Source organism: Plectropomus leopardus, chromosome 4 (assembly GCF_008729295.1).
Source record: "Plectropomus leopardus isolate mb chromosome 4, YSFRI_Pleo_2.0, whole genome shotgun sequence".
Classification (NCBI taxonomy): Eukaryota; Metazoa; Chordata; class Actinopteri; order Perciformes; family Serranidae; genus Plectropomus; species Plectropomus leopardus.
In genome coordinates, this window is record NC_056466.1 from 1,609,529 (window position 1) to 1,636,933 (window position 27,405).

Genomic DNA, 27,405 nt, shown 5'->3' on the forward strand with positions numbered 1-27,405 from the left:
TACAAGTCACTTTCACCCATTCACACTGATGGAACAGCCATCGGGAACAATTTGGGGTACAGTATTTCGTCAAAGGATACTTTGAGATGTTAACTAGAGGAGCTGAGGATCGAACCTTAATCCAGAAGATTTTCGTCATTGCTAAAAATGTTTTTTATCCACTAAAAGTGACTTCATTTGAGCTGAAAGGTCAGAAAACAACACTAAAGAGAAAGACGTCATAAACATAGGAGACAGTGCGAGAACTCGACTTACCGCTGGATTCTTCGATTGTGACGTTAAGATCGAAGTGCGTGCAGGGTTTTTTCTCATCTACCTCGTGCAGCTGGTTGTAATAGGTCACAACCTTGAGTCAAAGTTAAAGTAACAGGAAGGGACACAGCATGCAAACATAGAAGAGAAACACAAGAGAAACAAATATGTCAAAAAAACAAAACATTACAGTCAAATACAAGCCTTGTTTTAAAAAATAAACCAATAAGAAACAAAATCCTGCTGTATTTCAATATTGTGTTTTGAGTGAAAAACTTGAAATTAAGTGAATGATACCAGTCTGCATTTACAATGTCAGTCATGTGATCGCATCATGTATTTCATTTATACACATAAAAAATAAAAGAACAAGGCTGTTAAAAAACTGTGATCATACCTCCAGTATTCCCTCTCCATTCCCTCGAGCGTGCACTTCCAGATCGAGACCAGCAGGCAGCTTTGGAGCAAAAGCACCAGAGTAGACGACATGTTTGGTAAAATACATCAGAAAAAAGATCAAGGAATAGTCAACTACTGAAAGACTGCAAGATTATTGAAAGAAACTTTGTGTGAAATCTCTGTGTTGGAGAAACTGTGGAGAAATAGGGGACCACGTACATATTTTTTGGGACTGTCCAATAATTTGTGAGTCTTGGAGAAGTGTTAAATATGAAATATAATTCAAAATGTTATTTTCTAGCTTCTCTGTCACTGAACCTGCTCTGCTGTTAAAGCCTCACTTCTCTGTAAATATCATTTCTGTGTTTATTTAAATTATTGAATTATATATTTTAAGTATAATGTATAAAAAAAGTTTTCTTTTTTGTTCTCTGTTTTGTTTGTTTTTCAATATAAAATTTTCAGGACGTCCTATATCAGAAAATGTTGTGTTATTGAAAAAAAAAAAAAAGAAAAAAAACGCTGATGTTAATGCTGCAACCGGTAAAGCTCTCGAATCCGAAATGTCCACCAAACTGAGCTTGATGTTATAAAACTAGTCTGTGGACTGTGCTGAGTTTCTGAACATCAAGTGAGAACCATCACAACACACTCCCGTTGTCTCCCGCTGATAACCTCGCCTGGATTTCACATTCAGTTTCGTGTCTCTCACCCTGGAGGAGCGAGCAGCGTAGGCGGTGGTGGGGTTGAAATGGTAGCGGATTTCCTTGCGTCCCGTTATCCTGACGTCCACGTCCAGACTGAGGTCGTTAGGAGGAGGTTTGTTGATCAGGTACTCTGACAGCGCCTGGAGCACCACCATGGTGGACTGGAAGACAATAAAAAGAAAAACAGAGAACTTAAAAAAAGACTATGGTACGTTATATTTGACACATTTGTCCCATCGTCTTTGTCATCTTGTCTAATTCTGACTTTCCTCTCCATCACACTTTTGTTGCTTTTGCACTATTTTATGAACTATATTGAGAATATGCTCCTTTTTTGTTTTACTGTCCTGCACACTTCATCTTAATCGGAATGGACTCAAATACTTTAATGGTCATTTTAACGAAACATACTTTCAACTTTCAACTAGCAGGTGCATTAACTTAAAGAAAATAAGAAATTGTTGTTTAGCAGATCACGGTTGTTACCTGAGTGGAGCCGAAGCCTCCTCCTTGCCTCCGCTGGCTGTTCAGCCAATTAAACGGCTTTTCGGCTTCCTGCATGTGTCCCAATTTGACCAGAGCCAGCAGGGCGTAGCCAGTCGCCTCCAAGGTGAACAAGGTGTTGTGCCTGTCGGGCCAGTGGGTGCCATCTAGAGGAGAGAGAGGAAACAGTTAACGGGAAAAGAGGAATGGAAAAACAAAAACACTAATGTGTCATCAAAGTGATCTTGACCTTTGACTAAAAATCAAAATCCAATCAGTTCATCTGTGAGTCCAGGTGGATGTTTGTGCCAAATTTGTGAAAATTCCCTCACGGTGTTCTTGAGATATCACGTTTATGGGAATGAGACTGACTGAGTGACCATGACCTATGACCACCAAAATCTAATAAATTCATCTTGAAATAAAACAGATTAGGTCTCAGTGACTTTTGACTCACAAAATCGCATCAGTTCATCCTTGAGCCCACATGGATGTTTGTGCCAAATTTGTGAAAATTCCATCAAGGCAATCTTGAGATATCATGTCCAGAATAACAAGTCAGACCCCAAGTCACAGTGAACTTGAGCTTTAACGTCCAAAAACTTTTCAGTGTGTTGTTAAGTCAAAGTGGACATTTGTGCCAAATTTGATAGTCTCCCTTAAGATGTTGATTGGAATGAGACAGACACAAGGTCTGGGTGACCCTAACCTATGAACGTCATTGATTCCAACTGTATGTTTGTGCCTGATTTCAGGAGGTCCCAGTCACCCTGACTGAGGTCATTGTTAAGTCAAAGTGGACATTTGTGCCAGATTTAATTTCCTCAAGGCCTTCTAGAGATACTGGTTTCCCCACAATGAGACAGACAGGGTCCCAGTGGCCTTAACTTTTGATCAGATTTGAAGAATTTCCCTCAAGGCTTTCTTCATATATCGTGTTCAAGAAAATGAGAAGAGCTCAATGTCACAGTGACCTATGACCACCAAAATCTAATCAGTTCAGTGGACATTTGTGCCGAATTTCAATGCTACATGGACACTAACACACAAAATAAAAGTGAAAATATAACATAACTACAGTAACTTGTTTTCTTTGCAGGTAAAATTATATGCAGTGTACAGATGGAAGAGAGCTGAGTGCACAGGATACCTGGAGCTGCGGCTCTGAGTAAATATATTTTTGGGTCGAAGTTTTGATATTTCGTCAGCATAGTCAGCGCGTAGGAGGCGATGGCCACAGTGTAGGGTCTCCTTCCAGTCCTCATTACTGCTCTCCTCAGGTACAAGGCTGTCTTACTCAAACGGAACTACAGTGAAAGATTTGGTGGACAGTTTTACAAAGACTAATAATACACTCTTTCATGACAACAGTGATGTAAAAAAATGCTTCATAGGCACCAAACACTATCAATCTAAATATGAAATAACTTTTGGCACAAAGACTAATAATACACTCTTTCATGACAACAGTGATGTAAAAAAATGCTTCATAGGCACCAAACACTATCAATCTAAATACCTGGAGCTGCGGCTCCACCGAGCGCTATAATGACAAAGGCTGTCAAGGTTATCTCAGGGTCGTCGCCATGGTGACCGCCCTGGAGACACACACACACAGGAAAAGAAGTTTTCTTTTTTTATCTTGAAAACTTGTAAGGAAAAGAAAATCCACCAGAACATACACACAACAAGTTCATTAAAATTTCCTGCACATTATTTCATTGATCTTTTTTCCCTAAATCATCTTAAATTTGCACAAAGGATGCTTGCTGTAAAAGTGAAATAAAACAGAGAAAAAAAAGGTCCAGTGTATAAAATTTAAGGTGCATTAGGACTGCAGAAGTTCAAACTTTTCCCGTTGAGAATTTTCTCAGTTTTATTGGAACCAAGTCATTCAAACAAAAAACTCCCATTTATCACAAGTTTTAACACTCACATAAGGTGGTATTTTAGGCAATTTGAAAAAGTCATACCCTGCAAAATTACAATGGATACACTTTTTTTGCTATTATAGGTCACAAAGGCACAGAAAGAGGACTGAAAATCTGGAAAAGATTACATCAGATATCAGCAGTATATGGTGTGTGTGTGTGTGTGTGTGTGCGTGCGCGTGTGTGTGTGTGTCTCACAGTCATGGTAGTGCTGTAAACTGGGTTGTCCTCCTTGAAGGTCCCAAAAAGTGCTTGGAATTTGTTGTTCATCAGGTAAAGCAGAGGCTCGCACACATGCTGCTTGTCGATGCCAATGATGGAGTAAGCCATGGAGAAAACTTTCACCACGTACGCCGTAATCCTGAAAACGGGCACGCTGTGATTAGCCGACCTCTGGACACTTTTAAACCCATTACACTTATTCAACAGGTCAGGTAACGAGGTATTGAATACTGATTTGAATGCACACTCGCTTTTTTTATTGCTTTTCTGCAGCATTTAATTTCAGAAGGTGGCACAGCATGCATTCAAAACTTTAAAATATTACATTGGCGCCTTTTTTAAAAACTCCTCCTTTTAAAAAATGCATGTCAGTTTACAGAGAAGTGAAAATCAAAATTCACATATCATCAGCAAAACTGAAATAATTGTTGTCTAGCAGACTTTTTAAAAAGTCAGCACCAGGGTTTTAGAGATTGAATCAAACGTGGACAGTGTAACATGCTGACAGTACCATGTACTTGCACCTTCCCTCCTGTAGGGGGGGTACGAGCCGTCACTCCGTCTGTACGCCAGCTGGTTCTCATAACCTGAAAACAACAAAGAAGAATTGAATCCATCCATCATCCATCTAGATCATCATCCATTCACTCATCCATCCATGGATCCATCGGTCAATCATCCATCCATCTTTTCACCCACAATCTCATGTACCCATCTAGTTATTTTTCCATCCATCCATCCAATCCATCTATCCATCCGTCCTCTCATGTATCCAACTGGTCCTCCATCTGTCTGTCCATCCATCCATTGATCTTTTCATCCAACCCCTCATGTATCCATCCATCTATCCATTCATCCATCCATCCATCCATCCTCTCATGTGTCCAACTGGTCTCCATCTGTCCATCCATCCATTCATCCGTCCGTCCACCTGTCCATCCATCTGTACAGCCATGCACCCATCCATCCTTATATTGATCTTTTCATCCAACCGCTCATGTATCCATCCATCCATCCTCTCATGTATCCAGCTGGTCCTCCGTCTGTCCATCCGTCCGTCCGACGGTCCGTCCATTCATCCATCCATCCATCCATCCATCCATCCATCCTCTCATGTATCCAACTGGTCCTCCATCTGTCCATCTATCCATTCATTTGTCCATCCAACCACTCATGTGTCTATCCATCCATCCATCCATCCTCTCATGTGTCCAACTGGTCCTCCATCTGTCCATCCATCCTTATATTAATCTTTTTATCCAACCGCTTATGTTCTATCCGCTCTCACCTCTCCTGATGTAGCGGAGAGCCTCAGCCTTGCGCTGCACTCCTACGCTCTCCCAGTTGTTGGTTCGCTCCAGGTAGAGCGTGGCGATGAGCGGCAGAGTGATGGTGGCCAAGTTCTGCTCCACACAGCCGCCGGGCATCCGGATCAGGGAGCCCAGAGAGTCCTCACTGATGGAGTTATCGATGCTGTCGGCCAACACATTGCCTGTAGAGGAGAGGGGAGGAGTCAGTCCGTTCAGCTGCTGTAGGGTCATTTTTAATTTCTCAGCTCCGCTCTGTCGGTGACTGACCTCTGACATTGATGTATGTTTCCGGCACTGAGTTCGGCACAACTGACTCCAGCTCGACCTTGCCCAAACGAACTGTCTGCGTTCCTGAAGTGGATGGAAACATAAAGTTAAAGGATCCATTCCTTAAAAAAGAAGAACCTGTACAGACCCAAAAGCAGTCCTCCTGTGTTTCTAACGTTATGGAAAACCTCAGATTAAAAATAAATTCTCAATTTATGTTTGCTTTCTTAAATGTTAACAGAGTCTAGAATCTCTGTGGGACAATCGACACTGAACAAAGCTCTTTGAGAAAACCCCAACTTTAGGTGGTTAGTACTTATATGTAGCTCAAATAATTTGATCACCAAAAGAAAGAAAGAAAATTGTATTAACCCTTTGAGGCTTGAACAAAGTGGCTTAAAGTTTTTTTCAAAAACATAGGTGAAAGGCAATGAGCTAGTTGAAAGGAAATGACACAAAAATTAGCAAATAATCCATAAAAAGTACAAGAAAATTACCTGAAAATTAGAAAGAAAAAAGAAACAAATACAATAAAATAAAGGGAGAAAAACATGCAAAACAAAGAAATTACCTGAAAAAAGGTTCGTATAAACAATAATTCTGAAAATAATTTTGAATATATAATATTGATGATTATAAATCTATTTTTTAAAAACACATTTCCCTAGCTTAGCTTCTTTAAAAATAATTTTACAAATCTAATAATTTTCTTTGCAGTTATTGCCAAGTTGCTTATTGCCTTTTTCTCATATTTTCAAAAGAAAGCATGGTGCATGGTGACATTTTGATGACAGGAAATCACGTATCAATGCGATCTTCTTACCTCCCTCAGCAGACGGGTTCAACACCACACTCCAAACTTCAGTCTTCTGCACTCCATCCAGCTGTTTGGGTTCAGTTAGGACAACAAATCTTTATTTAAGTAAGTCTCCATAACATTTTAATTGCCTTTTTACTATATACATTATATTTAATATGTATTTTATATCATTTTAACAGCTGACTATGATTTCAGAAGAACAAAGAAAACTCCAAAAGCCAGATGATGTAAGAGATTAACTTTCTGGCTCTCTTTAATCATTTGAAACCTTAATTTCTTTCTAAACACGGTGAAAAGGCAACAAGCACAATAATTAAATAGCCCAAAAATGATCTTTTTAAAAATAGTTGAAAAAGTTACAAGTAAATTACCTTAAAACAAGCACACACAAAAGGTAAAAAATAAAAACAAAACAGAATAGGACCCCTAAAAAGTGCTATTATTAAGGGCTTTTTTTCTTATATACAGTATATTTCTTTCCTGTAACATCATTCTAAAAATCAAATTATTTTGGATAGTTTTCTAATTATGTTCCCACCTTTTTAAGGCATTTTTCTATGCACCTTACACTAATTTCTTGCAATTTGTGGGACATGTTTTGCCAAGTTTGCTTTTTTTCTCATGTTTATGAAAGAAATCACACCAGTTTGCTGAGGTTTGGAAGGGTTAAATAGCTTATGAAAGTGTCTGAACGCAGCAAAAATGATGTCAGTTCAGATTTCAGTTATACTGCCATGACATCCTCATTTTTGAGTGACTCACCACCACCCGTAGGTCTTTCTTGATGCGGTCTCCTCCCATCGAGTCTCTGGCCAAAACCATCACCTCCAGAGGAAGTTTCCCGACCACCAGCGGTATGATGGTGTACGGCACGGCGACAGAGGAGCCGGCCGGCAGCGTCACTTCCTGTGTGTGTCTGTCCTTGAAGGCGATGCTGCACATGCCTTCTGTCTTCAACAGCACCACCCTCACCTGAAACCAGACGCAAGATTTTTATTTATTCAAGGAGACTTGTTTTGTTGAATTAATTAAATCTGCCTGCAAACAGAGTAAAACTTTTTATTTGTAGCTATGAAGCTTAAGTCTTTAGTTTCTTGTCTTGATGTTGCTACAAAATCAAACATATCGATTGTTATTGCAAGTTTTAAGGCTCAACTCATACAAATACTGAAGGTGAAAGATGTGAACACTGTCAACAACCAATATCTGCGCTCTCTCAAGCACCAAACAGGAAGCAGCAAAGAGGGCAGACAGTAAACACGGTCTCCCCGTGGAAGCTCAAGAATGTGAGAAAGTCCTGGTACTCTTGTACTGTGGATAAGGAGGATAAACTGCTGAAGTGCACGAGAATTTGGATTTAATTCTGCACGAGAATTTGGATTTAATTCTGCGTGTATGTAGGAAATCTTTCCTGCCACAAGCCATCCACCTGTACAATAAGTCACCTCTGTCTGCGCTTTAAACTCCCGTCTTAGCTCCATGTCACTCTACACTGCTGACTTTACTTTTAATTTATTCAGATACTGTTCCGCACTTTACACATGTATATATGTATATATGTAAGGTCTCTTAGTTTTTTTTTAGGTTTTTTTAAAGTGCATTCCTTTATATTCTATTAATAATGTGTGCTCTTTATACTCTGTTCTTACTGTATGGCGCTGCTATATCCCAATTTCTCAGTTTTGAGATCAATAAAGTATATCTATCTATCTATCTATCTATCTTATCTTATTTTAGTGAAAAATCAATTTATTCTTTTGTAAAAGACCTCTGACACTTTAACATGTCAAATCAACATTCCTTTGAAAATTTCACATCACAGAGCCTTCAAAATGTACCTTACCCAACAGTTTAGCATGACATTAAAGGGTTAAAGGGAGTTTGGGATACTTGTACTTTCCCACCAGGAGCAGTATGGGATATAATTTCAAAAGAAATCTAGTTGTAGTCATGCAAACAGTAACCCAGTCTTTGCAAAGTCTAATAGTATGACTAAAAACTCAAGTTTTGTTAAGGAGTGAGATGGCATCACACTTCAGTCTTTTCAAATCTTTAAAGGTTTTCTAGTACATGCAGGACTTAAGTGAAATTTGTGGACAACTGTTGGATGGATTGTCATAAAATACTTTGGTCTGTGAACAAATACCTGCACAACTTAAAGCGTTCCTATCAGCCTCAGCTGTACTTTGTGTTATTTGCCAACCAGTGCTAATATGCAACTAACTGATGCAATATATTTATGAAATTATCCAGCAGAACAGAAAGGAAATGAGTGTGCTGTATGCTTTTGAGGTGACTTTCTTACATGCAGGTCGTCGTAGCCGTAGTTATGAACCACGGCTTTAATCACGACCTGTTCGTGCCTCGCCACTGAATACGGCAGCCTCAGATCCACGAAGAAATGCTTCCACGCTCTGATGTTGTAAGGCTCAGCTACACAGAAACCTACAGACATTCAGAGAAAAACATTAGTGACGGGACGTATGAATGTGTGTATTTGTAGTATTTCCTTCATCCTTTGAGTTTAGAGATTTGAACTTTGAGTCTTTGCACACTTTGGCAAAATGTTTGGATTTAAATTTTTCAGTTCATGGTGGAATTAAGAAGTTTTCTGTGCTTTTACATTTTATTCACTTCATTATTAAGCTACTGAAAGTTTATCCAGTTAGTCAATAAATGAAAGTCAACGGGCTCATTGGCTCATTGGCTGTTTTTTAACATAGCCTCCTTTCACTTGGATTTTTTTGTTCAATGCAAAGGAGTGCAAGAAACTAATTTAACCTTTATTGAACCAGAAAAAGTATTAAACACCTCTTTGTTGACACTGTCCTGGCCAAGACAAACAGCCACATCAGTTTTAAACAACATAGGACAAAAGCTAAATAAAAATATGCAACTCCAAAACATGCACCAAAAGAACACAAAATAAAGTTACTACAAGGAAGGACGAAAAAGCAGATTAAGATATGATGTAAGTGAGCCAAAAAAACAAGAAGAAAAAAAAAACGAGGTGTGAATAATGAAAATAGAAATGTTCATCTGGAAGAGGGAGAAGTCCTTTAAAAAGCCAGATATGTCACAACAAGACAAACAGTGCCAGGTGTTTATAAAAAACTGCAAAAACTGACAGCCACAATAAAAATACCACCTCCTCCTCCTCCTCCTCCTCCTCCTCGTACCTGTATGAGGTGATGCACTGATGGCCATGATTCCCCACTCTGTGATGCTGTCGGGTAACGGATGGTCCACGTCCTTTGAAGCAAACCTGTTGATCAGATTCACATCTCTGTGAGGTCAAAGATCAAAACCATAGCTCCTTTATTAAATAGAAGTCACAAAAAACTATAGCAGCATACTATAGCAGCATAGCTGTGTAAAGGTTTATTTACTGTATATATGCAAACAAAGAAACAAGATTTAAAAACATTTCTAAAAAATGTTCTTTTTTTGCATCATACCACAGTAACTTTGCAGTTTGTGTTGACTGATGCATTTCATAATGCAAACACGGACGTAACACACACATACATAAATCAGCATCAGCACAAAACATGAGCGTCCATACGGGAACCAGAGTGAGCGTTGTTGATTCTGAGCTGTGTATGCAGCTGTTATCACTGACCAAATACAGCACGACCTGGTGCAGGGAGTTCACAGCGCTGCATGTGTTTTTGTCTCGCATGATGAGACAGTCAGAGACCCTGAATCATCGCTGATGAATCTTTTCATCTGACAGGCATTGTGCGTCAAATACCAACGCCTGGATTTGGACTTTTGGGGAACAAGTTGCTTGTCCTTTCCAGCATTTATAGATGAGTATCAGTAGACACAGGAGGACGCTACTGTGGTCTGTTTGTTGAACCCTTTGAAACAAATTGGTGCGATTTCTTTCAAAAACATAGAGAAAAGCCAATAAGCAACTTGGTAAGAAATGTTGCACAAAATGCAAGAAATTAGGGGAACTTGTCAAGGGAAAAAAAAACTAGGGTAGTACTTTATTTATTGAAAATAATCATAATTGTACATTCAAAATGATGTTACAGAATTATTATAACTTTGAGACACTTTTTTTAGGCTATTTCCTTTCATTAATTAATCATTTTTTTTTTTTTTTTTTTAAATAATTTCCAGGACATTTCCTTGAACTTTTTGCCAATTTCTTGCTAATTTCTGGATGATTTAACTTTAATTAAGCTTAAATATGACGTATGGGAAACACTGGGTCACTGTATGCAGCAGGTGCATACGCCCGTGGGCGTTTGGTGGGAGGGTCTAAGGTGTGTTAAAACTTAAACATTTAACCCTTTAAAACCTGGATGAACATCACATTTCTTGTGCTGCTTTCAGATGCCTTCATCATGTATTTAAACTTTTGAAAAAAAAAAAACTGGTAAAAAAAGGCAACAAGCAACTTTCTAAGAAATGTTTCACAAATTGCAAGAAATTGGCAGATTTTGAAATTTACTTTTAAAAGAGAGCCAGGGGGAAAACTGTATTAATGAGTATAAAAATTTAATATTTGAAATTATATTTTATAATTTTAACAAAGCAAAGCATTAAGCATTTTTTAAAGCCCTGCTTGCATTTTTTTCTTCATTTTCTTTCTCTTTTCTTTTTTTGTGCCAATTTTTAGTTATTTTTTTTGGACTGTTCACTAATTTCTTGCTATTTTTTGGTCTTCTACTTAAGCGCCCATTGCTGTTTCCCCATGTTTATATACATATATATATATATATTTTTATATATATGTGTATATATATATATATATGGCCAGTTTTCCAGGTTTCAAAGGGTTGATAAATTGTGTAAATATAAATTAAATCTAGAGAGTGATGCTGTTCCATCAGATGATGTTTAGGTAAATGAGGATTTCCTGCCTCTGATGTCCCTGCTACTCTAATCTGTCACTCACCCGTCTCTGTCCGTCTCGCTGGGCAGGTCAACATACTTCCACAGCCAGGACTCGAAGAACCTGAATCGCAGATGCACGTCAGACTCATCCATATACTCTCCCTCTTCCTCGTCGTCGTCCCACTCATATGCCTCCTCCACAACCTCTCTCACTGGTGAAGTAAACACATCTTGTTCTGGCGCCACTTTGTTTGCCGTTGAATAGAATATACCCGGTCCAGGGGGCCCAGGTAACCCACGTTCACGTCCCCAATCTACGTGAACACATTTATATATGGTTATATATTTATATAGCAGATGTAAACGTGTCATTACATCCTTTAACAAGCTCTTTAACCTCTAAAACCTGAGCAAATGTTTGAGTTATTTCAAAGTCAAAAGATAATCAGCAATATGGCAAGAAATGTCAAAATACAAGAAAATTGTAAAATATGGGGGAAAAAGGGGGAAAGAATATATACTTATTATTATTATTATTATTATTATTATTATTATTATTATTATTATTATTATTATTATTATTATTATTTAAATGTTTTGCTTTTTTCCAGATCATTTCCTTTTTTTCTCTCTTTTATTTTATTTTATTTTATTTTATTTTTTTATTTTTTATTTTTATACTATTTTTTTTTATAATTTTTGGGTCATTTTTTGTTAAGTGGCTCATTACCTTTTTCTGTTTTTGAATCAATCAAGCTTACTTGCTCAGGTTTCACAGGGTTAATAATAATCTGTTCCACAATTCTAAAATTATTGGGGACTCTGTAGTTTTCTTGTAAAGATTCTCACAAAAAAGCATCGACTGTATCGATAATGGACACAGTGACGCCAACCGCTGGTTTGTCAGCTCCCATTTTGAAGTCTTGTATTTGGCATTTCGGTGGCTGCCTTTTTTTTCTTATTTTTTTGGAGCCAGAGGCTGTGGACGAGCGAAAGGTGGATCTGACTGAGAAGCTGAGGACACTATCTGCAGACAGCCTGTCACTCAAAAGTGAACCCTCACTTAACCCCTCACAAGCTTTTTAACTCTTTGAAACCTGAGCATATTGGTTTGACTGGTTGTCCAGAAAACTAGTTTTCTAATATTATAATTATATATTTGCAATTATGTTACAGTAAAAAAAAATTAAACATACATTTTTTTAAATTTCTTTAGCTTATTTTCTTGTTTGTTTTTGTTTTCTATTTTTCTTTTGTGCTTATTTTAGGTTATTTTCTTGTAACTTTTAAAAACGTATTTATTGCTATTTTTGGGCCATGTGTTGTGAAGTTGCTCATTGCTTTCTCTCCATGTTTTTGAGAAAAATCAAACCAATATGCTCGAGTTTCAGAGGGATAAGAGTGGCTTTGCTCTGAGTGACAGGCAGTCTGCTGACAGTGTCCTCAGCTTCTCAGTCTGATCCACCTGTCGCTCCTCCACAGTTCAGACCTCTCCCCAAATACAGTCTCTTTGCAGCATAATGCCAAACTTAAGTCCACAAACCAATGAGTGACCTCACTGAGGCTAAGTCCATTATCATTAACGTCTGTGTTTTTAACCTTTAAACCAACATTATGAAGATGACAAATAATATATGACTATGTGTTTCAAGATATTCTGCTGACTAATAATAAACAGAGTGAAAAAGAGAGGGATGAGGGAATAATTACTGAATGTGCCCGTTGATAGGGGTATTATTCCATATGGAGACACATCCACCAAACCAGGGCGTCGGTATGGGACAGTGGGCCTGAGTGGAGCGGAGGTGGTGTAGGCAGCCGTGGTGGGTGGTGGGGTGGTGGGGATCTCGGTGTCGAAAACTTGGTTCCTTAAAGTGGCGCAGCAGTAGCGGAAGGCCCGGATGCACTCGGGGCCCTCGGTGATGTAGAGGGAGCGCCGCGTGCAGGAGTACGGCATGGGGATGTCCCTGAGGCCGTCCTTACAGCAGCGATGCTGCAGCTTCTCCTTGTAATGACTCTCTGGAGGCAGAGGACAGAGGAGAACCAGTGATATCAATATTTTATTTCAACAACTAATGAAATGACCGTGTTCGATGGGAATCTTCATCACTGTCTGCGTATCTTGCAGGTTAAGGAGCTGAAATGAGCAAATTCATGCAGGTGCAGAGTCAGAGTCCTTTGACTGCAGTGTGAATGCTGATTGTACTTTTTCCAATTGCATTAAAAAGCCACATGTTTGCAGGTGTTTTTTTGTGCAGTGGGAATGAGGTTCGACTCACCCAGCTGGGCTTTACGCTGCAACAGTTCAGCAGAGCGCCTCCTTCTGGAGCTGCCTGGACACTGCAGGGCTGATGAGAGGAGAGAAACATAATTAAACCTGGTGCACAATCAATGATTATTTCTATATCTGCATGTCTCTCTTATTTAAAATCCATATTCGTGATCAGTGCTGTCACGCTGACACACATCAAGGATGTACGGATACAATGCAGTTTCAGCAGCTTCTTATTTATAAAGAGACGGATCAGTATTACACCACCTGTTTTACATTGTTGCTGCTGAAACCAATCAGCTATTGATGATGACGATTTAGCTTTTTTTTTTTTTTTAATGTTTCACCCATCTCCTAATTCATTCAATTGCAAGACTTTCTTTTTCATAGCTAATAAATAAATTCAGCATTCGAACCCCCTACATGATGAAGAGAACATGAAGATTTTGTCCCAAACTCATTTTGCTCAACAGCTAAAGAAGCTACGAGTGGATGATACAAAAGATAAAGGAAATATGTGAACAACATGTGAAGTAATGTCAACTCAACATATCGCTTAAATTTGAAAACTCATTTTTGGTATCTTCTTTAATTGTTATTGTTTTTATTGTTATTGTTGTGGATAAATTCCCCAAATGGGCTGAGCAGGCTCCATGCTCTTAGGTACCGTTTCTGGTTCGGGTTTGGAATCCAGCACTGGAGGTGTAGAGCAGTCCTGCATCACTGAAGACCGCCCTGGCGTCTCTGCCCCCCCCTCGGGTGCAGCCGATGTCTCCGTGCTCCACTGTGCTCCAAATCTGAGGAAAAGGGCCAATCAAGGACAAGACGACACGAGGTTTTTAGTTTTGGTAAAACATAAAACACTGATGAACATGGTCATATCCTGCTGAACTGTGAGCCGCATTTTAAAAGTGTATTCCATCACGTTAATTAACCCTTAAGGGCTGTTTGGCACATTTTATGTGCTTTTCATTCTTCTTTTTTATTATAATGGCCGTGGTCATGCACATGGCATATATTTTGGCAAAAAACGTGTATTTTTGTTCAATCTTTGAGCTCCTACAATAAGTCTAAAATACACTGCGGAAAAAAAATGTTGCATTTGTACTGTTAAGTGCAAAAAAATGCACATCTGAAACCCATTCAGAGTATTATTTCTGGACGTCATTCTGGGCTTTTGCCTTGGAATTTGTCATTTTTAACCGTTTTCCACCTGATGACGTCATTTTTTTCCATATTTTGTATTTTTTATTTCCACTATGTTCACTGTCTCAATCCATGGTGCTATAAATCATTGTCAAAAAAAATCTTCTTAGCATGTAATATATTCAAAATAATTCTTTTTTTTTCAAAATCTTAACAGATGGTGGCATCATGACAAAAACTTGGTATTTGAAGGGTTAAAATTCTAAAAATGAATGAGTATTTGAAATGTATGATGAGGACTGATGTTGATTAAAAAAATAACTCAATGAAAGTAGAAAAAATATGAATGTAATGTATGATATGTATCATGTAACAGTTTTTAAAGCTTGACTTTAAAAAGTGCATTTTGAGAAATGCGAGTGTAATATTAAAGTGGGCTCTAAGGGTCAATAACTAACTTTTTTAAAATTATTGGTCTTATTTGCAGAGGTAGGATTACTCCTTGAAAAACCTTTAAAACAAAGTGTAAAAACTATGTTTGGTGAATAAAAACAAAAAAAACAGAATTTTTCAGTTTGGGTATTTTCTTCGTTGACACACACACACACACACACACACACCTTCCTCTGTGTGAGTCTGTCCTTGTTTAGCAGATACACTGAGTTGTCCACAGCCACCAAGCTGACCTTTGCCCCCGGGTCACCTTTGACCTCAAACCTAAAGCTCTTCCCAGGCGTGTAGTCTCGGTGTTTGCCGTCCACCGGCCCGACTTTCAGCTGTAAGACAGAGTTAAATAAAACGCGTCAACACATAAATGATCAAAAGATTGAAGACAGAACAAATCCTCATTTATTGGTCTGTTTGTCAGAGGATTTTATTTCAGATCTGAGGTCACCAAACAAATAAACCAATATGAAATATGATCATATTGTATGGTCTAAAATCAAAATATCTAACTTAATAAGTCAGATATTTTTGGGGGGGAGGTTGGGGAAGGCTGAAAAATAATATATTTTTTTCTCTCTTTCTTACTCTTTGATTCTCTTTACATGTCTGAATGTAATTTTAATGTTTTCTTATTTTTATTATTGTATTTCATGATTTTCTGTGCCCCTGTAAAGCACTTTGAATTGCCTCGGGTTTGAAGGGTGCTATAGAAATAAACTTGTCTTGTAAAGCGGCAGGCCTGAACGTAATGACGATAGTTTGGGATATTTGGGATGTTGTGGTCTCAACACAGCAAACTCAGTGATCTACAGGAATTATCATCCACAAAAACGTTTTGCTGTTTGTTGATCTCAAACAAGATCTGCAGATTAGCGGATGACTCGTCTCGGTGTCACACTGTTTCCCTCCACCGCAACGACAAAGTCAGCTCACATACTGAACCACTTTAGAAACATTAATATCTCTTTGTACCTTCTCGTGTTAGCAGAGAAGATGATATTATTGCACTAACGCTGTTTTTTCTTGTTGTTTTGGGGTTGGGTTTTGTACCATTACAATAGCTGTTTATTTAGTCATAAATTCGGATACTGTCTTTGTCTTCCTGATTTAAATGTAATTTATCCGTTTGTTTTAGTGTACAACTGTTATAAATTAAGTGTTAAAAAAGAAAGTAATATGAGATGTATAAAAGGTGCAAATGTGATGTTTTTGTGATTTGCAGAAACATGAAATTCCAAACTTTTCTTCTGGCGACTGGGCTGTTATGCCTTAAACTCTGCAGGGTGAACTCAGCCATCCAGCGTGTTGCAATTTTTGCTTTTTGCATGTCGACAGATGCTCATTATTTTTCAGCTATACAACAATCTCTGTAAACGTCTCCAGTGTGACGGAGTCTCTCTGAGACTGAGCCGATCGCTCACCCCTCCAACACAGGAATCTGCCACGTCCACCCAGATAGAGTCCGACACCACCTCCTCGCGCCCCGACCAGGGAATACTGTAGAACGCCACGAAACGGAACGACGGCATCATCTCAGGAGTGACCGTGAGCCCGACGCTGGTGATCAGCTGACCCGTCACATCCACACGCTCAACAGTAATGATTTTGCCTTTATTCAGCACCTGAGAGAGTTTTGGAGAGAAATTCATGATGCATTTTTGTTTATGTCTGTTTTATTTGATTTTGTTGCTACTTTAACTTTCTGATGTCAAAGTATTTGGAACTGAAACGCTCTTTTCTCACCAGGTAGGTGACGTGTGTAATGTGAGGTCTGTGTGCCGGGTCCGCAACACTGATGCTCAGCTTCAGGGACAGTCTGTCTCCTACAGACGCCGTGTTGGTCCCTGTGGAGATGTAAAGGTAGTTTTGGTGGCGCCAGTTAAAGGCGACGTACGGCAGAACGGTGACCTGCTGTTTGGCCTGCTGCTCTGGTCTCAGGTCTGCCTGCACCGTCTCAGCCTACGAAACGGACCACATGAAAGAGCAAAATAAGGGTTGTAAAAATTCAGTATTTAAGGTTGACAAAAAAATTAAGAGGAGAAATCTCAGCGTCAAAGATTTTAAATGCTCTGGATCACAAAACAGACATCACTGAGTGTATTTGACCTTTGACAAAGATCCTTATAATTACAAAATAATGTCTTCGGAAAACTCTGAACCACCTTTGCACGTTTATTTTGAACTAGACCCAGAAATGCACCTCACACAGCAAACTAAGGCCACAACTAACAATTATCGTTATTATTATTAAATCAGTTTCGGCTGATAAAAAGTCAGAAAATTGCCCCAAAAAAAGAGCCATTGCAATTTCCTAAAGCCCAGCAGGATGTAATCAGGTCACTTGTTTCATATTTCAAAGCAGTCCAAGTCAAAGAAAAAAAAGTAACATCTCAACATCATATTAATCGTGAGACACTTGACTTGACTGCTTGAAAATTACTTAATTGATCTGTATAAACAAATCACATCAGCTCAACTTTAAAACTCTGTTCATTTAATCTTTTTTTTTTTTTTTTTTTTTTTTGATGAGATCACAAAATTTTTGAGGATACCAAATATGTCGTGCTGAACTTTGGAGAATTGTCTCCAAAATGATGAACAGCACATTTACGTTATTTTTATTTGGCATATCGATGCAGCCATGAATAGAGCAGCGTCGAAGGCTGTAATTTTTAACTCAATATAAACATCATAAAGCCTCAAAGTATTATTAAAACACAAATAAACAAAATGTATTTGTGAATATAAAGTGTGAAAACAAACATATTTAGATTAATTTCTAAATATTTTTAAGTTGTTAGGGGGAAAATCAGAGTAAAAGATTAACTGACTCCATATTCTTGCTGGGGGATTTTGAAATGAAGCATTCTCAAAAAATCAAAGCAAACAACAGAAACAGTAGAACATTTAAAGTTTAAGTGACAGGAACTTCTGCTATTAGATCAAGTTCAGCTAGCTTCAGGTGTGAAGAGGCTGTGTGAGAGACAGGAGCATGCCGTCATACTCACAGTGATGACTTGTGGCCGTTGAACACTGGGCATGTTGATGGTGGCTCTGGCGGAGCCCATGGAGACGACCAGGGGGGCGTCCAGCAGCGTCACGTTGACAAGGACGTTGCGGGCCGGGGAACCGTCGTGGTGGCTCACCTGGATCTGGAGAGGATGGGGAAGATTTCTCTCTGTGAGTTTTTGTCCAAATTACAGTTTTTCATCCACACTGACTGAGCTGACGGACACATGAAGACAAAACTAAAGCCCATTTTACACACAGATCCTTACTGCTCCTTACAATCTACTGATATTTGCTTTTAATTGAACTTTACCTATTTATTTATTTATTTGTTTGTTTATTTATTCATTTATTTATTGACTATTTATTTATACATCTTAGCCTGTTTTATCGTTTTAGTATATTATTTTAATATTCTAAACATTTTTATCTATTATTATTTGTGCTATTATTATTTTATTTACCTTTTATCTACTATAACGTGCATTAACAATCATTTCGTGTCCTTTAGTTGGATATTGGCTGATCTCTCCCTCTTCTCATTGAAAAGGGAGCGCCCAAATCTCATCTTTTTCCCAATTTTTGTATATTTTCAGCTGATGATCTTCTTTTTTGAGCTGATTTAATTCAATTAGATTTTATTTATAAAGCCCATTATTTATTGCACGTTTGTCCAAGACGGACAGACGTGCAATAGATGTCATAAAGAACAATAAAATTACAGTAGATGACAGAATGATACATAAGAGGGAGAGAGATGTACAGCAACAATAATACCAACAAAAATAACACATAACAATAGTAATCGACATAACATTTTTTAACTGTAACTTATGATAGCATGTAATATTACATGCAAATATTGTAGTTTATGTATGTGGTGATAACAGTCATATGTGTATAATAATAGTGGAAGTATGACTAACAATAATGGTGGCAGCAGTTAGCATCGAGCAGGACCACAGCATCAGCACAGCGTCGACACTCAGCTGCTTCCTGCTGTTAGCTGCTTTTTAAATCTTCCAGTCGTTGGCTGGACACATAATCAACATGTCACACCTGTCCCGTCCTGCCGGTACACACTTTTTACGCAGGTGTCAATCACCTCTGCAGCCAAATTAAAGGCAAGAAAACCCCCCACCCCTCCACCCCACTCTGCTATTATATCCTCTATAAAAAACAGTGCCTTGAGCAGGCTGCGTAAAAAGAGCTAAAGATCCAGCTCGTGGTGTTTAATTTGACTGGAAACACAGAGAAAATATCTTGTTTTAATCGATCGTAAACACAGAGGATGGTCCTTACTGTTAAGTCCAAGGGCAGGCCTCCCTTGTAGTACTTTGGTGCGTCTCTGAAGGACACGACATACGGAGACTCCACAATTTTAATGCCGGACTTCTCTGCTTCGACCAGATCGCTGCCTGCACAGGAGAAAAAAACGGGCTCAGTCAGTGCCAATAACCACAAACTATAGATGAGCATTTTAGGTTATTTTCATAATTAGAAAAAAAAATCTAACTTATGAACAGGGTCTGAACTGAAACCCAAATGAAAGTTTAGGGGGCTGGGGTTAGAGATCAGACTATATCACACATTAATTTCACTTATTTTTTCCAAAATACTTCCAAACGTCATGCTTTCGACGGGTCGCCATTTAACCTGTAACATTAGATCGAGTGATGTTTGACTGAAAATGCTGAACGTTATCTGCAGATTTCTCATTTTTGCAACACTGATCTGAAGTGTGCCCTGTCCAAAAGATGTAAAAAAATTAAAATAAAACAGGGTAGCAGACAGAGTCAGTGTCACGTTGTTTGTACCGGTGATTAAACTTAGAGGTTTTCATGTCTGTCAAAGTTCTGGGGCCGCTTGTGCTGTCAATTATTTAACGCAGAAAAGAAACTTTTGCTTTAAAACTTCTACAATAACTCCTTCCAGTTTTAAACACAGTTTTGTGTTTTGTGAAATGTCCCACATTCCCCAAGAGCTGGGCCACGGGGAGAGTCGAATTATTGATGACTGAAGTTTGTCCCGTCAGGGGTAAAGGTCATGTTGATGCACATCTGACCCTCTGGCATCGATCTGTCCTGTTCACTGGGTGAAATAAGCTGTGGCCCACTTATGCAATTTTAAAAAGTTTGGTCTTTCTAAGCTGTGGTGCAACGAACAAAAGCAAACACGGTGAAGTCAACAGACACGACTACAGATCCACATCCCAGTGTCTTTAAAAATCTGTGACAGTCTCTTACAGTATGTCCTGTGAGTACAAGAACGACATGTGCACATTTCCTGAATGACTACTTTTACAAATTGATTTTACTGATGGAGCCAGAGTCATTGTTTTGCATAAAAACACTTTAGGCATGCTGACATGCTGTAGTGGAATATAATTTATCTTAAGTGCTGACCTGCTTTTTTTCCCTGTGTACTCAGTACGTTTACATGCACAGTTTAGCCTATCTAATTGGACTACTGTCCTTGTCTATAAGCCCCAGGCAAGAATCGATTTATTGACGAAGGTTTATCCAACTCCACCGAGGCAGGTGAAGATATGCCCCCTTTCACCCAGTTGCAATAAATCTTTATTATCTATACAGTCTATGACAAAAACCGAATCACGGCTGTGTATTTAGAATAACTTTGGGGTAAAAAACAGCGGCGTCCTGTACATATAATCAAAAGGCACAACTCAAATATATAAAATACTACCTTTTCAAGTTGTACGTCCCTCACCAAAAGTAAAAACACAAGTCTTTCCTCTGTGCTTAATTTAAAAAGAAAATGCCTGTCCTGTTTTGCAGCACCCGTTCCCCCGTCATAAATAACTAATAGTCCCTATCCCGAACCACTGAGGGAGGCCGTCATGGTGACTGGGAGCTTGCAGAGAACTGGCCCAGTTAAAGTCCGACTGAGGTGTTTACACGACAAAAAACGCTCGACTCATCTCATTATCTGTGTGTGTTGGTCTGATTTTGAGAAATTCAATTTAGTCCGATTTCAGTCGGACTAACACGTTCACATGTATTTCAAAAGTCCAGTTTTAGTCAAAATGACACAGTTATTTGACTTTTTCTGAAATCACGTAAACGCTCTGACTGGACAGCAGTTCTTACCTGTCTTGGTGAGCACAGAGGCCTTCACATACACAGAGTTTCCCACCAAAGATCTGATGTTGGGGTGAGCTTTCTTGATCTCGTTCATGCTCAGTTTTACGACTCCTCCATCCAGCTGCAGCAGAACACAGAGAGTGATTTTACAAAACCTTTACCAGAAAAACGGGTTTTTTTCCACTGTTACACTTGAGCTAAAGAATAATTAACCAATATGTATCATTTTGACAAAATAAAAAGACAAAGTCTTATCTCAAGGTCCAGCTTTTAACACCATCCCACAGACTTCATGAGCAAATACCGATTCAAGTTTGAGCAAACTTCCTCTGCTGAGGAAAGCTGTGAGATGTTGTCGAAGGTTTTACAAAAAGCTACTAAGTGGAGCCAGAGGTGCGTTTTTTTTTTCTTTGTAAAACTGCTATTTCCAAGTTTAAGAGTCACCCTTTACGCAAGTTTTTCAAAATGTTAAATGAAATGATTCTGTGCTGAACTCCGAGGCTGGATGGCAATAACAGGGACACATTTTAGGATGGCGAGGTGACTTACATCTGACACCTGCTTCACTGACGGCAGCCTTCTCATCTCTTGGTTGATCTTCACTCCAAACACCACGTAGGCCGTCCCCTGGACCGGCTCCCCGTACAGGTACCTGAACACAGTCACAACAATCACAAGTCAACAGTCAACGGTCAGATATCCGTATAAATAAGGATTATGTGTTTACGTGTGGGATCTCGTGGTTTCAGTATGAGGACCGAATGGCTGCTCAAAAAAAAAAAAAGAGGAAAAAAAAGAAAAGGTCTAGTTCTGTGTTTGGACATAATGATGACATGATGACACTTTAAAGTAAATTTGCTGGATTTCTTTTCAAAAAAAAAGAGGACAATGATCAGCCTAAGAGGAAAATTGCCCCAAAAATAACAAGAAAATAAAAAAAAATTACCTGAAAACTATCACACACAAAAAAAAATAACAATGAAAATAAAGGAAGGAAAGTAAAACAAACAAACATGAAAATGACCAGAAAAAGTGCGTACCAATTAAAATAATTCTGTAACATACATTTTTAAATGTAATCATGATAATTGCAGTTTTCTGGACAGCTTTTTTTTAAAAAAAAAAATTCTCTAAATCTAAACTAACTTTCATGATGTTTCTTACACCATGTTCTGGAAAGAAGTCAAATCAATTTGCTCAGGTTCAAAGGTTTTAATGCTTGTGAAAGACGTCTGAACGCAGCACAAGAAAACTATAGATCCAGGTTTAAAAGGGGGTACAGTTAATAAATGTACATGGCTGAAATATGTACAATAAAATTCCAGTGACATAACCTCTCTGTGTGTGTGTGTGTGTGTGTGTGTGTGTGTGTGTGTGTGTGTGTGTCCGACCTGGCTGAGATCTCGACTTCCAGTTCAGTGTCATCCAGGTTGAGGAAGGACTTCCTGGGAGTCAGGGTGACATTGAAGGCAGGAAGCACTAAAACACGCCATAAATAAATATCATTCCTGTAGTTCACAGTATTAGAGTCTTCTGAGTCATTTCCAAAATGTGACATTCGGAGTTGAGAAAAAAAAGATGCCTACCAGACAGAATTATTCATATCGTGACAGAAATAAATATTACTAACTTTAATAGCAGAAGTAAGCGCGTTTTAACGTACCGTGTTTCTTCACCTCAAACTGGGCCTTGAATGTGTTCTGCTGCCAGTGATCAAACTTTGCAATCACTTTCCATTTTCCTTCACTGCCAGAGACATACAGTCATATCAGAAACAGCACATTAAACAGCTGAGGTTTTTTGGCAGTGATGGTATGGTGCTACATATATTTATTCATTCAGTCATTCAAACCTTTATTTAAAACTCTGAAAACCGACTGAAGGAGACCCTTTTTTCATTGATGCTGAGCAGGAGCAAAGACATTAGGAAAATCATTAAGTAAACCTGAAATAAGTTACAAGAAATAAATAACCAATATGCAAGCCAATTAGAATAGAATAAGTCACACAAAACAACAAACAATAATAACAATATATAATAGCTAAAAGTTAAAACATGGGATAATAAATATGCTATGGGGTAGATGTGTAGTTAAAAGCATTTACAATCAATTAAAATGAGATCTGAAATAAGGCATTTAAACAGCCGTAATGGCAGCAAAGTGTCTAAGTTTAAGGTCTTTTGCAGATTATTCCACATATAAGGTGCACTGTAAGAGAATAATAGTTTTCCTAGTTCAGTTCTGAATTATATAAAATTGTGTCATCCACAAAATCATTAAATTTACAGTATTCCAAGGTATATCGTTTATGTAAATTGAGAACAACACTGGACCTAACACTGAACCCTGTGGAACCCCTAAAGTAATATTTTTTTAAAAATCAGATCAGTCACTCTAACAAGACTATGAGTCTACAGCAGCATTTTAGTTTAGCATATCAGCATATAAACATTAGCTAAAAAGCAATAAACATTAAATTTTAGCAGACTATTACCAACTCTAATGGCAATCCATCCAATAGTCATTGAAACCTTTCACTAAAAACCACAAATATTAATGTTATGCTGAAAAAGTCAGGAAATTACCGAAGTAAGCAGGTGTAGGAGCCACTTAATCACTTATAAAGGTATTATGACGTGCTTTAAGACAACACGAAGTCTGCGTATGTGTCTGCGTATAACATTTCAACATTCCTAGGCTACTTAGTATGTGAGGCATCTCAGTTTTAGACCATGTTATGCAGTGTTATGATGTACGATAAAAGGTGATATGTGAGATTATACAGGAACTGGACATCAAGTTGGTAGTGGACCAGACGAGAGATAACTTGCCAATTTGGACTTTGCCTGCTGTGTTTTTTCATATTTGCAAATAAACCTTGTTCAGGTTTTCTGCTGCTTCACATGAGTACTTTGGATTTTCACAAAACTAAGTGGCCGAGGAATTTTGGTATGATAAAACCACATCTATAATGGGAGTCATCCTCTGGGATTCATGAATGTCTGTTCAAATGGTCGTCAGAAATGGATGCTCAGTCAACGTCCTGACGTGTCCCTAACACCCCTTCATGAGAGATACAGATAAATACATCTGGTTATGTTGGCAGTGGAGAGAGTTGAGAGACAAGTGAAACAAGTTGATCTTACTTGACGATTTCAGAGAGAGTAAAGTCGCCCGAAAAGATGCCATCAGTCGCTCTGACCCTGGAGAGCTGTTTGACCACCACATCATCTGGATTCTGCAGCACACACGCAAACATCATTTGAGCCAATAAAAGCTAATTTTCTAATCTAATTTTTGCATCGTGTTCATTCATTTTACTTTGCGATTAAAATCTCAACATTTGTACAAAGTAGGGCAGCATCTAACGATCAGTTTGTTCTAAGTTACGCTTTCAGTCTATAAAATGAGTCAAAATATGACTTAAAATTGATAAACCCGAATGTTTGGTTTTCAAAGGTCTTGTTTTTCAAACCACTTATCTAAACCCGAAATGTATTAATTTTACAATGATAAAAATCTGAAAAAATCAATCCTCAGAGGCTGTTATAAGAGAAGAATTGGCTAATTGATTAGCCAATTGACTAATCATTTACTGATTACCTGGATGTCAATGGTGATGGAGCTGTCAAAGGCCTTAAAGGACGGAGAGGACACGAAGGCTCTGTATCGAACTGGACAGTGGAATAGCCAAAAAAAAACAGACAGAAAAAATACTCAGAGTAAAGTATTCATAATTTGTAAGGTGAGTGATCACTACATCTACATGTACTGCGACCGTTACTGGTACTCCATGAGCATCTTCAGTTCTCACCGTTGTCTCCGGGGTTGTAGATGGGCTTGTCAGTCTGGATGAAGATGTATCCGGAGTGAAAAGACACCATCAGGGCCCTCTCCTCCGTGTGGTAGCCCTCAAAGTTCACCTTCAGATACACAAACTTGTTCTTTTTCTCTTCTCGATTCAAACGATCTGAGGGAAGCTGGAATAAAATGAGATTAAGACACAGGATGATGTTTAGAATTAGAAAAAGCGTCATAATCCAGATCAGTCCTCATCGGTTCTACTTTTTGCATGTCCTGCGACAAACCACGTCAAACTTTTTCAAAATGACAGGAGGCCAGGGGCGCAGACGCAGCAGAGCCATTTACATTTCTAGGATTTTAGGACATTTCTAGGATTTTAGGATATTTTTAGAATTTTAGGACATTTTTCAGCTTTGGGAAGTTTCTAGGATTTTAGGATATTTCTAGGATTTTAGGATATTTTTAGAATTTTAGGACATTTTTCAGCTTTGGGAAGTTTCTAGGATTTTAGGATATTTCTAGGATTTTAGGATATTTTTAGAATTTTAGGACATTTTTCAGCTTTGGGAAGTTTCTAGGATTTTAGGACATTTCTAGGATTTTAGGATATTTTTAGAATTTTAGGACATTTTTCAGCTTTGGGAAGTTTCTAGGATTTTAGGACATTTTTCAGCTTTGGGAAGCTTCTAGGATTTTAGGACATTTTTCAGCTTGGGAAGTTTCTAGGATTTTAGGGTATTTCTAGGATTTTAGGACATTTGTCGGATTTTAGGACATTTCTAAGACTTTCGGACGTTTCCAGGATTTTATGATGTCTCTAGGATTTAAGGACATTTCTAGGATTTTATGATGTTTCTAAGATTTTAGAACATTTTTAGGACTTAAGGACATTTCAAAGACTTTAGGACATTTTTAGGATTCTATGACTTTTCTAGGTTTTTAGGACATTTTTCAGCTTTGGGACGTTTCCAGGACTTTAGGACATTTCTCCACTTTGGGATGTTTCTAGGATTGATGTGAGTTTTTTAGGATTTCAGAACGTTTCCAGGCTTTTCAGAAATTTCTTAGATTTTAAGATATTTCTATGAGTTTTAGGCATTTCTAAAATTATAGGATGTTTCGAGGATTTTATGACATCAGTGGCTTAGCTAGGACCTCCATGGGCACTTTTTTTGATAAAAAAAAAACTTTAATTTGATGCTATCAAAAGTACTTTATTTTTTATTGTGAATTAGAAAATGGTTGGGGGACCACGCGGCACCCCAAGAGGGGCCAGATTTGGCCCATGGGACATAGATTGAGTATCACTACATTAAATCAACCAAATGATTCTCTGCAGTTTCACTACAAAGTCCATCTTCCCACTGTGCTGTCAGTTTAAATGCTCCAAAAACCCACGAAAAATGAGTGTTTACAAAAGAGGATCACAGGTACAACGGAGGATAAACCAGATTGCTGACTTTTGGCATGTAGACAGAACACAGACATCCCTGATGATTAACCTGTATGGACTTGAGGACGTGGAAACCATTTTCCGGATTTAATATGGTGGAGTCCTGGAGGAGCACGGCCTTACTGAAGTCCAGGACAGAGATGGAGACGGTGACGGGTTTGGACAAACCGTTTGCCTGTAGGTAGATGTTCTCCTGGCTGTCTGTTCGCAGCAAATCTGGAGCCAGCAGGGTGAACCTGCAGGAAAACACCAAAACATGAGACAGGGGAAGTATTTTCTCCTTTTCAGGGGGAAGGAGGGACAGGCCATTACTACTATTACTGTATTACTATTACCATTAAAAAACAAAACTAAAACAAAACAGCAATACTTAGATGTGTTAAATTGTGTTTTGACAGATAACGACACTGCAAAACTTGTGAAAGGTATGTTAAGAAAACTGATCAATAATGGGTTAAGTCAGTAGAGGTTAGAGAATGTAAAGTCAAACTTAAGCTTTAAATATTAGTGGTACTGTACCTCGGTGTGGAACTGACTTGGGGCTGCTTTGGCTTTATCCTTAGTATTTTAGAACTGCAAATTAACAGAACAAGTATTAATTTAAGTCATGACTCAGCACTGCAAACTAAGACAGAGATCAAATAAACAATGTGTGGTAAGATGACATGGCAAAAAGTCACAAGTATAAAGTCAAGTATTTAGCTCAGTATGGTAACATATAACTTTTTTAAAAAAAAAAAAAAAAGACAAGAATGTGTTTAAAGGGCATATATACACTAAAAAAGGACTGAAACCAGATTTTATGACATTTTTAATTTGTTCTCATGTGTCCTGTCATTTTTCCTACAACTGAAAACCTAACCATTAAAAAGGAAATAATTATTGAGTTTTACAGGAGAAAAAAAAAATTCTCAGTACACACACAA

The 27,405-nt window shown here is 38.2% G+C and overlaps 1 protein-coding gene across 1 annotated transcript in view; it reads right to left on the reverse strand.

The window, feature by feature from the left end:
- LOC121942423 (venom factor-like) overlaps positions 1 to 27,405 on the reverse strand; it is a 48,886-nt gene that overhangs the window by 19,982 nt on the left and 1,499 nt on the right. The window contains 32 exon segments of the mRNA XM_042485625.1: positions 256 to 346; positions 650 to 709; positions 1,364 to 1,519; positions 1,845 to 2,008; positions 2,992 to 3,172; positions 3,353 to 3,439; positions 3,971 to 4,133; positions 4,506 to 4,581; positions 5,283 to 5,486; positions 5,572 to 5,655; positions 6,395 to 6,455; positions 7,154 to 7,363; positions 8,697 to 8,836; positions 9,571 to 9,656; positions 11,304 to 11,556; positions 12,953 to 13,261; positions 13,522 to 13,590; positions 14,182 to 14,311; positions 15,281 to 15,436; positions 16,529 to 16,729; positions 16,851 to 17,066; positions 18,116 to 18,259; positions 19,419 to 19,534; positions 21,227 to 21,341; positions 21,770 to 21,872; positions 22,612 to 22,699; positions 22,884 to 22,966; positions 24,369 to 24,460; positions 24,826 to 24,896; positions 25,037 to 25,202; positions 26,529 to 26,715; positions 26,999 to 27,052. Coding sequence (XP_042341559.1) covers positions 256 to 346; positions 650 to 709; positions 1,364 to 1,519; positions 1,845 to 2,008; positions 2,992 to 3,172; positions 3,353 to 3,439; positions 3,971 to 4,133; positions 4,506 to 4,581; positions 5,283 to 5,486; positions 5,572 to 5,655; positions 6,395 to 6,455; positions 7,154 to 7,363; positions 8,697 to 8,836; positions 9,571 to 9,656; positions 11,304 to 11,556; positions 12,953 to 13,261; positions 13,522 to 13,590; positions 14,182 to 14,311; positions 15,281 to 15,436; positions 16,529 to 16,729; positions 16,851 to 17,066; positions 18,116 to 18,259; positions 19,419 to 19,534; positions 21,227 to 21,341; positions 21,770 to 21,872; positions 22,612 to 22,699; positions 22,884 to 22,966; positions 24,369 to 24,460; positions 24,826 to 24,896; positions 25,037 to 25,202; positions 26,529 to 26,715; positions 26,999 to 27,052 — 4,316 coding nt within the window.